Raw genomic sequence first — 13,485 nt, 5'->3', positions numbered from 1 at the left:
AGAAAGCAGCAGGGAATGTATGGAAGCAACTGATTCATGTCCAAAATCATTTGCAGTTTGTTCAGAGAGAGGAGAAATTGCTACTATGATGTGCACAAATGACTGAGTGTTGTGGAGGTTAAACTAATAGTTATGAGAATTTCAATTCTGATCTGAGAAACGCACCAAAGCGACGGAGAAAAACTGTAAGAAATAGCTATTTAGGATGTTTACCAAAATTAAACATATTTCTTTGAACAACACAACACTAAAGTAAAAAGGGTCAAAATAGCTTTTTAGCTTTTTAGAAAATTACTGAAAACTGAAACAAGTTGTTTTATTGCTGATGATCACACGTCTACTTTTCGACTTTAAAATGTTGCTTCAGTGAATCTACAGCAGCAGTAGGTGAAACGAGAGCAAACGTTTACCTTCAAGAAGGTGGTGTTGGTCGGGTCCAGTTTGGAGTTACACTCGACCTTAAAGACAAAACAGCAGGTTGAGCTGACTAAGTCAGATCAGATGCGACAACAAGAACAATCATGTCTTTTTGCATGCTTTGTGATGACTTCATCAGGCAACATAACAGAAATGTCCACACATTTACAGATAACATTCAAGTACAATCACGTTTATTTAGATACAGGGAAATTCAGAGTGTTTTACTAAAAACGTAATAACACACAAAAATATATTGTTGAAAGGCGTTCCTTTACTCTCAGGCAAAATAAGTGAGCTACTGTTTTTATAGTAGTGGTTTGCATGGCCTCACTGGTTACGTCAAAAATTGTTGCAGAATACAGAGCCAGGGGCCAAAAGTCACACTAGCAAGATTGGTGACACCATGATCAGTTTGTTTCCCAAACTATGTAATTTTCTGCACACATACCAAATACAGCAACACTTAAAAGAGATTAACAAGATAACACAAGACAACACAAGATAACACTGGCTTCTTAGAGTTAACTCTTTCCCCCATAAAGTTGACATTGGATGACCTCCACTGTACCTTTATGATGAGTTTTGAAACCTCAGTATAAATCAATAAAAACATGGTTTGATGACCATTAGAACAGATTCTGGATTTTTCCTGTACAGGTAAGCTGTATAGGCAGAGCTCACCCTCTTCTGATTGAGCAAATGTGACGGATTGTCATGGTCCTGGGTCGGTGACTTTTTGTACTTTTACTTTTGATAGTTTTATGTATTATGACTGTTGTGTTTTAGTTTCCCAGGGTTTAGTTTGTGCTCCCTCTGTTTGGTGTCATCCCTGCCTGTGTATTACCTCTAGTGTAGTCAGGTCTCTGTGTTTAGCCCAAGTCTCTGAGTCTGTGTCTTTGCATGAGTGTGTGTGTTTTTCCTGTTTTACTTTGAAGGTCCGTGTCTGATCTCAGTATGTTCAGTTCACGTTTTCCCTGTCCTGTCATGTCTGATTACTCCCAGCTGTGCCCGCCTTCTGTGTCTCATTCCCTCGTTATCCTTCTCCGTATTTAAACCTGTCTGCCTCTGTTAGTTGCTGGTTTGTCTGCGTGTCTTCCTCTGTCGTCGCTGGTTGTCTCTCCATGTCTCCTGCATCCCCATGTGTCTTTAGGTTTCAGGTTTGTTTTCTATGCTTAGTTTTCCCAGTTTAGGTTTTACTCAGTTCTGTTTTTGCCACCCTCGCCTTTGTTTGAGCACGCTCCTTTAATAAAGCTTCCTCACCTCAGTTGTGCTGCATCTTGGGTCCTTTAATAATTCCATACGGCTCGCCTAAATGGTACATGTCATGTACCATTTAACCAGTTATGCCTAATATACTGCATATGCTGCGGAGACTTCCATACGGGTTTTACTGTGTCACTTTTAGCTTGGATTATATTTTTTAATTCCTCAGATCTGTTTGGCTATATTGCTTGGTTTTCTTTTTGGGGCTCTGCTGTTGTTCGTGTCCATGTGATTGGCCATATTGTGCCAAACCTTACATATGAACACACTCAAAGGTTGATTGGGGAAATGTGAGCTGACAGTGAGTTCATAACTAACATCCACCGTTGGCCTATCTTAATGAAGATATTCTAATTCTATTGATTTTAGACTTCAGTGCAAGAATCAAGTCTAAGATCTAAAAATGCAAATTGCAGTGAGCAAGCAACAGCTATAAAGCCAAATGAAACTGCTTGCTATAATTAAAAAAGACACGACACACCTTAAACTACTAACCCATATAGAGTGCTGGCGTGCTTTCAACACACACTGAAACACTTGCTATAGATGGAAAACTTTCAACTCCAAGATAAACAGTGTCAGGACTTTATCAGAGACGGTGAATGTATAGTCCATATATGGAGACGACCCAGATACTGCAGTATGCTGCAGAGATGACTCACTCCAGCAGGATAAGATTCATCCGCAGTGTGTGCACACACAGATGTGCACAGAAACACAAACGTTGCCAAACTGCTCACATGTGGACATGCAAAAGCACATTCAGGGCATCACACAGAAACCAACGAGAACATGCTTTTGCTCTCTGCTGCATTTAATCTTTAATCCTTTACACAGATTCCAAAAATACATTTTTGGTAATCTTGACAAAATAAACACGTATAACTGTGAGATGAATGCACATCTGCACTTTTTTGAATAAAATAAGAATTTTTCTTAAAAATTTTTTTAGACAAGCTTCATCTGCTGATACAAAACTGCATATCAATTACAAATTATTTGCACAGCTACAACAAAACAGTTGCAAATTAGTTGCAGGAAATGCAAATGTGACTCTTATAAATATGCATCTCTCCATATTCCACTCACTCTGCATTAACAGAATAGAATGGAATAGAAATAGCCTTTATTGCCTTTATTGCAAAATTGCCAGGCAGATGGAGCATGCAAATTAGTAAGTAAAGGGAAATATGTATAAGAATATGTACAAAATGTGCCGTATATTTATGCTTAAAAAAAGGAAGAAAGAAAAGCGTAAAGTAAGTGGAGCATACTCCGCAGCCTCAGCTGGTCATATCAGCAGATATGAAATATTAATATGACCTCCATCTGTCACATCCAATAAATTAACCTCTGTTCACATCTCTCACTTCCTCGCTTCCCTTCCCTCCATCCCTGCTTCCATCTCTCCATCCTTCTATCTTTTCAAGAGGTTTTATAACAACATCTCGTTCTCCATCTCACAGAGGATGGAGTGATTTGATATCAATTTGAACAGGCGGCAGATTAACTGGTGCAGAAGCACACATATCTGGGCCACTTCAGACAGCCCCAGAGCGAGAGCGAGGCCATCTGGCCTCTGGAGAACACGTACGCAAATAGACACACACACACCTATAGTACACCTATAGTAATGCAGACAGGCAGGGGAGAAGGAGGCTTGTAGAGATGTCTCTGCTGGCTGACCTGTTTCTTTATTCATGAATGAGCACAGAGTGAGAACAAAATACTGAACAGAGTGAGAACAGGTGGAGGAAGAAGGAGGGGAGGGTCTGCTGGTAAGCTAATTTTTATTTACTCTGACAAACTGAGTCAGCTCTGTGGGGAATTTATAGAAGCAACATAAAGACGAAAAGAAACTGATGAAGCACGGCTACTACATGATGAGACAAAAAGGTCACAGACTAATTCCAAGTCCCCTCAAAATAGTCATACAAGCCTAAGTGATCCCACTCTGCACATTTTATCAAAGATAAGTTCATCAAGTGAGAAATGTTTAAAACCTGCAGAGACTTATCCACTGAATCTTCAGCTTTAATGAGCGTTTAGGGGTTTCAGCTACTTATTCAGCTGTTATTAAAGTGCTTTAATGGTAACAGAGTAGAGGTTCTGCTACTAATGGTTTAAGGCCATTTGGGGTGTGACCAATATAAAACCTGTGCGGGATCATGTTTGGTACCTAAACAGGGAGAGTGTATTTTCTTGTTAAATACCCCGATGAATGCATTGGTCAAGCATTACAGTTGTCTTTATGGAGCTTTAGTGCATTCATGGTGTCCTTATTGGTGGCAACACACCTTAAATTTCCCTTTACACTTGATTCCCTACATCAGACAGACACAGTTAGTGATTAACACGTGAGCATTTAGCAACTAAAGAACCAGATCTTTCTCTAAGGAGCTGGTGGAGACCAAAAGCAAAGCTAAAAGAGTGTAGACTAGACTAATGTTTGTCACATTGCCAGAAACATTGGTCGGAATAAATGTAAAGTTTTGATGTTTTGCAAGTAGGAAAGAGAAGATTTTGATCAGTGTAGCTATCCAAGTAATGAATATAAAATATGAATCCAACTGAAAGATTTTTTGTTTGTCGTAACTGGCTTTAGACAAACAGAAAGAAAAAGAACAATGACTCACCACTCCTTCCTCTGCAGGCGCATTGTCTCCAACAACCAACATCACAGGACACCTAGAGGCCATCAGTATTCTTTGTGAACATCTTAAAAATTTTAAGCATTGACATGATTTTGCTAATTATCACTTACAGCACACGTAACTCTCTCAGATTAAATCTATGTCTGTTGTTCTGCTGTCGGGTCCAGACTACATGTTTGAAGATGCCTTTTACAAGAGAATCTTTTACATTATATTATCTAATCTTTTATAGCTGTTTATAATATCATGTGACTGTATTTACTCAACACAAGAAACTCATTATTCTAACAGCTGGTCAGCTGATTCCAGTGGTGTGTCAGTCTGTCCAAAATTAACAAAAATAAAAGCTTTAATCTCCACTAAACCTTAGAAAACACTGTGCTGTGATGGCACATCTGAAGACTTACTTCAGGGTCTTGGCGTTAAGCACTGTCCCACTGCGGTTCATCTCCAAGTCCCTCCGACTGAAAGGGGCAAGACAAGATAGACGAGTTTAAAAAAAAACGCTGTGTGTTTATGTTTGTTGTTACGTTTATTATTCATATTACATATATTTATATGACTTAAAAATACACTGAGTTTGAGCTTCCACCTGTTGTACATGTTCCAGAAAAGCTGCAGGTTGAAGTGGTTGATGTTGTTGTTGATCTGCTGCCTGTAGCTCTGCACCAGCTCTGTGTTGCTCACCAGCTCCTCCTGCACAGAAATACAGCTGTGGTCAGTAGTACTCGCAGTTATACAAGAATAAATAATCAGTCGAATTGGATGATGACAAAATTACTTTATTAAAATTGTATTTCTTAAAATTTTTGTGGTGCTCTGTGAGGATTTTTGTGCTGCTCTGTGAGGTTTAGCCCCCACTGAACTGGTGCTGAATGCAAACCCTAACCGTACCTGTACCTTTGGTACTTGATGTTTGTTTTCAGTGTTATGATGAAATTGTTCCCCAAAGTTTTGTCAATCAAGGAACAAAGAAAACCATAATTGCTTCTTAGAATGAGGAACCTGTTATTAAACTTCAAAGAGTTACAGTAAACATATTTTCTTCCTGTTTTCCCGTCATGCTTGAACAATAACTGTAACTGTAATCTTTTTGGACAATTACAATGTTTTTTCCCTGGCATAAACAGTTTTTGAAGAGAGCAAAAATCTCATATTCTAATGGGGTTTGGATTAGGGTTAGGTTTCTATGGTTTTCACCTGCAATGACTTTGACCTCAGAAACTTAAGCACACTGGAAATTAAACAACATTATGTTTAAAGGTGAGTTTACCTGGCTGAAAAGATGTGGCAGCACCGTATCCGGCAGAGCGCTGGTCAGACCTGACAGCTAAGGGAAACAGAGTTATTGCAATGAGAAATATAAAAGGCATACGTAGGCTGATAAATGTGAAAATGGATGGATTAATGGATGGACACAGTATAGGAGAGGTACCTTGGTAGCAGCCCAGTCAATCCATCCCTTGCCATTGGGGTCGATGTTGAGCAGAACCAAACCCTCTACCAGCTCAGGGAAGATCAGCTGTGCGTAAAAGACAATAGAATCTTTTTGCACACCTGGAAATGGAAATGCTATTGTTGTTTCATAAATAACAATGAATAACTTTTGACTTACAGCAAATTTGGCCAGAATATAAGCTCCAGCTCCAACACCGATTCCAACGATGCTCTTGAATCTAAACAAGATCAACGAGACAAATAAGGATGCAATGGTTTAAATAATTCATATGTGTGGATACCACAAGTATTGCTGCAGTGCCTACATGACAGAAAACTACTGTAGGACACACAGATGGGAAATTTATACGTGCAAAGAACAAGTGTTCTATATCTCAGACATGAAAGGTACTGTAGGCTCAGACTAAAATTATATCCAGCTGGCAACATCTGATATTTTCTAGTCCTATAAATTAATTTTCTACAGTTGTCATTAAATGAACTGAAAATGCATGACACTCGTTTTCATGTGAGGTGATTTTGTGTAGAACACAAATGGGAGCAGAAACATTTTTCTCTGATTTTGAACAATTTAACATGAAAATACAAGAAAAAATACAGAATTTTTGTAAATTCAAAGCACAGAGCACCCACCCAAAGTGCTCCACAACAGTGGGCAGCATGCCAGCCAGCTGGTCCATGGTGGGGTACTGGTACCTATGGAGAGAAAGTAATGACTCATTTCACTCGAAACAATTTAAAAATCTATCAGATTCAGAACTCAGATGAGTTATTCCCAACATTTTTCTTTCAAATGTCAACCACCCGTTATGCTGTGTAAATGGGCGCTGTTTAAAGTGAAAGTAATTATATAGAGTTCTATGTGCAGGATCTGGACGGTTCAGTGACGTCTTTGTTCCCCTCAGTTAATGGTTCTAGATAATGGCACTATCTGCACTCATGTTTAAACAGATTCTGCACTATCATCGATGACCATTGATGAATGAAATTACCCTTTTTGTCTTTCTGTTTGTTGTGATTCCTATTAAGGAAACTGCTTAATAGGAATCAGAAGTTTGAATAATAATAATTTTTGGACTGGCCAGCTCATAATAAGACTTTTCAAATGTAAAACCATTACACCCCCATAAATAAATACAATAAAACTAGATAATAAAATTATTCTATAGTATAATCAATAAAGGGAATATCACAATTTAAGACATTAATTCAATTAATGATTTAAGGCATAAAAACCTATAAAACTTCTCAGTTTGTAAATGACTCCACTAAACACGAGATAATTAATCAGGGAAGAATAAATAATTCTCCATTCATTCGATGTGTTTTTTGTACCCTTGTGGGAACTGTGATGCTCCAGTCTGCTGTCCCGGGGCATCGACGTGGCACACCACAAAATGCTTGGTGATCTCCTGCATGTCTTCATTACTGAAGAAAGTGTTGAAGCACAGCTTGTCTGTAGGAGAGTGAGGAAATAAGCAGAGGTAGCACGGGGTGAGAGGACGGAGGGCTGGGAGCAGAGGAACGTGATCACATTGAATGTGCACCACACTCTGAGAGGATCTTGAAGGTGGCCATCTGTGCAGTTCATCCTCTGCCAGCAAGGAAAGGCAAAGTCTCCTTCTAGCAAATCTGACACACAGCTTTTATTCACCTTTGTTTCTAACTGAACTGATGAATTTCTTTATTTTAATGTGGTTTTTACACTTTACAAAATGGTCTGAAAATGATCTTCAAATGTCACTGATGCTTGGTGATGAGAAAACAGTGAGAATAGCCAAGGGCTCCGTGGAGATGCTGCATATGCAGTAGTGGGACATTCATTGCACAAAAAAGAGAGGATCCATATTCTTTTCTTGGAAGGAATGTCTGATTTATTTCCAGGGTCACGGAGGATTTCCCTCACTGTAGAGCTCTATTTCCTGAACCACCACAGAGAACATTAGATTCTGAAATAGCTTCATGTATAAAAGATGTCAGTTCTCTTATGCCCTCCTCCCACCGGCTCTGCAGTTGGCCTATTTTCTGTTCATGTGTGTCAGACTCAGTCAAGCCATGCAGCAACATTGTTTCCTCCTTGGGCTCTGCCTGAGCAATGCTAATTAAACGGACCAATTAACAAGACAACTAGGCTAGAGATGAAAATCAGGGGAGGGGAGCTGGACGCTCTGACTTTGCCGCAGTGCCGGCTTGCGGGCAATAATACGAATGCTACGTGACCACTGACGTGAGAAGTTTCTCATCACCAACACGCTGAATCACCGCTCAGCTCTTTCACATTATACTCCTACTGACTCCGTGACCTACTTTCTCCCTCTGTACTTTCTTTATCTGCCTCTCGTTCTTCCTCTCCTTTTATTTCCCATGCCCTGCATCCTGTACAATTAGATGCACACTTTGTTTTCTTTCCTAACAATTTCTACTCCGTGACCTGATTTCTACTTCTTAAATGAGCCCTTCTCCTCTCCCTCGGCCTCTCTGTCTTTTTGCTGCACTCCTAATGTCTTTATCTTTATTTCACTTTCTATTTTTTCCCAGCCCCCTCCTGTTCTCTTGTTCTCTCTTGATCTGTGTTTTTAATAGAGGGAACTGGCAGATTGCTGTGCCATCTGCTGATTGGGAGTCATTTTAATGGAACAATAAGCCCCCCACCAATTTTTCTTTATGCTTTCTATTTTTTACTGTGACTCCTTTCATCTCTCGCTCTTGCTCCATCCTATGTGATTGTGTGCTGCAGTCAACTGATTTAGTGACTAGCTGTGAATACTAATAGCCTTGTGGTTCTGCTGCAGCAGCAGAACATTTTCTATATGCATAATAATATATATTTGTGTGTACTTTTTGTCTGGAGTGAGTGGATTTATGTGGGTTTTTTCACCACCTGAGACAGACTGATGCAGAAAAATGTAGTCAGATATTTGCAGTCATACATATATCACCTCTGCTTCCTCTCATACCGTCCTAATTCACCCCACCCTCCTTATCCCACCTCCACCCATCAAAGCAGCACCGCAGTGTCGCTGGCGCCGCCTCGCCTCCCTCTGCAGGATGTCCATGTTTTTCTGACCTACATTTCATCGATGCCTCTCAGCATCTCAATTTAAGACAAATGCTTTGGTTTTTTTCATTGTTTTTATTTTTACCCCACCTATGTATATGCCTCATTAAATTAAATTAAAGTAAGTGCAGCAGTGCCTTTGCTCAATGATGGGAGTGTCATGACAGCATCCAGCTCTTGGTGCATGGAATGAAAATCAAGTCGCGATGATGTGTTATCTAATGATGACAACATATTTTCTTGTCAAAGATAATTAATCTTGTCAAGCACCAAATGCACACAGCTTTTTAAGTAATTTAATGGTTTTGATTTGTCTCTGTGAGATGATGAAGTCTTTGCTGTGCTAGTTTTAGAGGAAACCTTTATATTGGTGATTGGAAACGACTGAAGGAGCTTTGAATGAGTCCCTCTTCAAATTAATCCTTAATTATGTTGTACTGGACTCTGGTGCAGTGACTCAGTGCATCGTCTGTCAGAAACACAGAGACACTTTCATGTTCATGCCAAGTTTCTTCTGATTGGCTGGTTCTTGTAAACAGCAGGTTTGAACATTAGGTGTGGGCTTCTCCTGTGTTCATGGCGAGAGCTGACATCATGGAGAGCCAAGACTATAAAGCATGATTCACAAATATTTGACCATGGTTACGATGACCGTCCACCACTGAAATAGTATACATGCCCCAAACTGCTGACTCTAAGTCATTGATTACAACGTAAAATGTTCATTTCATGTAATCTGGTCAAAAGACATTTTCTTGAATGGGACACATTCAGTTTATATCAAGTTGATTTCTTTAACAATTTTTTTTTAAAGAAATTAATTAATAAAAATCCAAATACACGTGTTTCTTTTAAATGTGACTCAGGCTGAAAAAGTGTGTGTTTGTGTGTGTGTGAGCGTGCAAAGTAAAGGTAGAAAGCCAATTATCACCTTTGATAAGTGCAGAAACAGGAGCATCTGTTAAGACACCAACACAATACTCACGGTTCAGTCCCACATCGTGGTAGGTGAGGATAGCGGGCTTGTTTCCCTTGGGCGCCCCTCGGATCACCACATGCAGCATCCCATAAGGGGTCTCAACATCATGTTCCTGTGAAATACACAAAAACAGACATTTACCTGGTGGTTCGCACATAGTCGCCAAACAACTCCTTCGAGGGTGAACAGATGTCCTCATTAATCCGTTATTGCAAGAGTTTCCCTTTGTGCGCCAGCACACATTAAACACTCATAATTTCACCTGCTTCTTGTTGAACTTGCTCTTTTCTCATTAATAGCCAGTTCACACTACGCTCCTCATTAATCTTCCATGACAGAGGCAAGTGCAGCGATAATTAGTGGATAATCCTACAGATGATCTATTGGACATTAATTTACTTAGAAGGTCGTGTTTTAAATAATTCAACAGTCAGTGGCTTTCAAGGTCTAGAGTCCAGACTCTGATGGACTTTTTTTAAAAGCAGGAATATGAAATATGAAAACTATTTCAGTATCAGTGGCTAACTACTGTTTAGAAATTGCAAAAACAACTAAAAAAATTTCAGCTGCAAATTGTGTGGAGACTTTCAGTAAAAGTCATGACAGCCTTTGGACTGACTGACAAACTGTCATCCAGTCTTACACCAGTGGGAGACACCATGTGTGGTTCTTGTGAGTTTGAGGCTCCAACTCTGAAAACAGCTCAACGGTCTCTAAACTGGAAACTGTCACTTCTGATGAGGGTTAAGCTAATCTTCATAACCTTTGTACACCTTTGGTAACACTTTAAAATAAAACCACTGCTAATACAGAAACAGAAATTGATGCTTAAAAAGAGTAAATGCTGATATTTTTTTCTATATGTTTATTTTATTTTGGCAGAAAACAATGTTTAAAAAAATAAACTGTCAAACTCTCTGTTTCACATTCAGAATAAGAAACATGACAGATGAATATTAGCGATCCATATCTGTGATTTGGGCTGATCTATGTTAGCTTTATTGTTTGCATTTATATTTTTGTTGGAATGTTGATATGTTTACCTCGAGGGAAAAATAAGATGTCATATAAATAAACGTCTTGAGCCGATGCTGATGTATATCTGCGCATCCCGACTTACATCGAAATAATGCAGAATCTACTAGAGATGCTCTTTTATTATTGTTGTTATTAATAATAAACAATAATCGTTATTTGTATGCAAAAAGACTCGCACGAATGCTTAGTATAAAATCCTTGGCAATTTAAAAGCTCCAAATATGCAAATAGGGGAAAAAAAATCATATTTCAGAGAATATGAGTCCTGTGTTTTTTACCGATGTGACATCATCAAATAACTTATGTGTGCAAATGTGTCGAGTTATGACCCACATTTTGTCAGCATCTGCTGACCACAAAAAGCCAAACTCAAAATGGAGGCAGGAAATATGAGAAACCATCAACTGCGCAACTAATACACACACACACACACACAGCAGAGTGATGCTTTGGGATTATTATGCCAGGTTCAGGCGGTAAACTGCACTGAAGCCTTTATTGATGCTGCTCCCACTCTGGTCTATATTTTCCACTCTGAAGCAAACACACGCTGACAGGCTGCCATTACTGTCCTCCCCTCAGCATCCGTTCACACCTTAAACTGTTCAGATGCAGAGAAACAACTGCCTTAAATTCTCTGTCAGCCTGCTGCTGTCAATCTGCAGCATCTCTGACGCCCTGCCTGCTTCTTCTAAAATAACACACAATCATTGTGGAGTTATTTAAATAACTCCCAAATGACTCACAGCGCAGAAATACAGCAGTGCCACGGATGCAGCCAAGTGACAAAATTCCACATAATCCTCTCTTCTAGCAGCAAATAGTCATGCAGCCAACAGCTAGGAGTTAATCCGGCCAGATTATCTCTCTATTATTTCAGCGTTAACATCAGTGTTATCTGCAATCAGCATTCTAATTTGAGGCAGTTACTGCATCAGAGGCTTTGTTTGCAGTCTGTTGTAGTGACATTACACAGACACATGAGCTCCTCAGATAATTGCGATATCTTTAAGAGAGAATCCAAGCTTCCAACAATAACCGTCTGTGCAGCAACATGACAAAAGCGAATTATGTTATTTCGTTTGTATTACAAAACTAGGTGAACAGAAAGAGAAGGCTACCTAGCCTGACCTGTCTCCCCAATGTGATGTTTGTGTATTGTATGTACGGTCGGCAAGGTCTGTCATCTCGGTTGTGGGCAAAAGACCTGCAACTGACAAATAAAGGCTATCTCATCTCATCATCTCATCCCAAGTATGCACCAACCTTACTCGTCTGCTTCAAGGTTGCATAAATGACACTGCAGAAGGATTAACACTTGCCCCACACGCCCTCGTCTGCAGAGGTATGTGCATCAGAGCATTGCACAGAATCTGTGTTAGTGCGCTTAAGTGTGTCAGTGGGCCAGAGTCAGAGCAGCCCATCAACTGACACTGACGCTGCAGTTTCAGCTGAATACAAAACAGCAGCACACAGCAGTACACAGAAAACACGCTGCTTTTATCTCCTGCAGTAACACCTGCGTTCTATATGATTCAGAATAAACAGAAGCATCACAAAATGAACTGGCAAAGAGCAGGAAAAGCAGTGTTTGTGGTGTTGATGACACTCAGGATTGGTCCTGATCAGTCACTCACCCCGTCCCAACACTCAGGCATGGCTCCCTCTCAAGTCTACACTCAGCTGATGAAGAAGAAGAGGAGGGTGCAGACAGGCAAGCGAGCAGCCAGACCTCTCCTGTGTTACGGGACTAGGTCCTGGTGAGGGTGGTCTGCAGGACGAAGGGTTGGCTAGTGGATGCTGCAGTCTTTGTCTGCTTTGCTGCGCTCCCAGCCACGCTCTTAAACAAGGAGCTGGAGCCGCCCTCCCCACTCCCACTCTCTCTCTCTGACATGCTGCAGGCACCCGAGGCAGGCCGGAGACGATTGGCTCACCGTGCTGCCTCCCCTCCCCCGGATTGGTCCGCTGGCCTGTGAGTCTTCTGTGGCTCTCGCATCAGCACCACTGCTCTACTTTTGATCTTGTTTTGCTTTGCTGTTTTTCTCAGCAACCAGTTACCTTTGAGCCTTTTCCTCTTCATGAATTATAGAAAACGTTTTGTTAAAAGCCTTTACTGTGTGCCAGACTGGACATGGCATTTAATGTGGTAATGAGATTGATTATTATGCAGTTAAAGGATATCATAAAAAGCCAAAAGGAGAAAACTGAGCTTTTGACTCACAGAGATTACTTGTACCTGATTGAGCTGAGTATAGCTGAGTATGTGAGACTTTGTTCATGTTTAATCTGAGCTTCAGACACCAACCTTTGGGGCAAGCAACAAGCAAAACTCAGTACATGTTTGCATTCCTGGAAGTTAAGTACCAGCGAGGAGCATTTAACTAGACAGAGGTTTACAGCAAAGGAGTCACGTGGGCCAAAGAATGAGGGGTGAGTGAGTCACATGAAGCCAAAGAGGTCAGACATTTAGGTACTGACAGGTATTGAACTGGTGAAGACAATGTACACAGAGTACAGTGAGCAATCAGTGGCAACACCTCAGCGTGTGTTGCAGATGATATACATCAGCAGGATAAAGTAGCATAGCACAAAAAAGCAACATGATGGGAATAGAT

General features: G+C 40.3%; 1 protein-coding gene across 5 annotated transcripts in view; it reads right to left on the bottom strand.

The window, feature by feature from the left end:
- Positions 1–13,485, bottom strand: part of ndrg4 (NDRG family member 4) — a 62,620-nt gene that overhangs the window by 6,663 nt on the left and 42,472 nt on the right. For 3 of the 5 annotated variants that reach the window (XM_005748783.1, XM_005748784.1, XM_005748785.1), the window contains 10 exons: positions 9,839–9,944; positions 7,131–7,251; positions 6,429–6,491; positions 5,953–6,013; positions 5,773–5,859; positions 5,611–5,667; positions 4,930–5,033; positions 4,745–4,801; positions 4,320–4,371; positions 411–458 (listed from right to left, as the gene is read on the bottom strand). In XM_005748783.1, coding sequence (XP_005748840.1) covers positions 411–458; positions 4,320–4,371; positions 4,745–4,801; positions 4,930–5,033; positions 5,611–5,667; positions 5,773–5,859; positions 5,953–6,013; positions 6,429–6,491; positions 7,131–7,251; positions 9,839–9,944 — 756 coding nt within the window. Of the gene's footprint in view, positions 1–410; positions 459–4,319; positions 4,372–4,744; positions 4,802–4,929; positions 5,034–5,610; positions 5,668–5,772; positions 5,860–5,952; positions 6,014–6,428; positions 6,492–7,130; positions 7,252–9,838; positions 9,945–12,507; positions 12,736–13,485 lie in introns of those variants that run through there. The other 2 variants (XM_005748786.2, XM_005748787.2) reach the window with 2 other exon arrangements.

This window comes from Pundamilia nyererei, unplaced genomic scaffold (genome assembly GCF_000239375.1).
Source record: "Pundamilia nyererei isolate P.nyererei 1_Seehausen unplaced genomic scaffold, PunNye1.0 scaffold00229, whole genome shotgun sequence".
Classification (NCBI taxonomy): domain Eukaryota; kingdom Metazoa; phylum Chordata; class Actinopteri; order Cichliformes; family Cichlidae; genus Pundamilia; species Pundamilia nyererei.
This window is presented reverse-complemented; position numbering and strand designations above follow the sequence as displayed.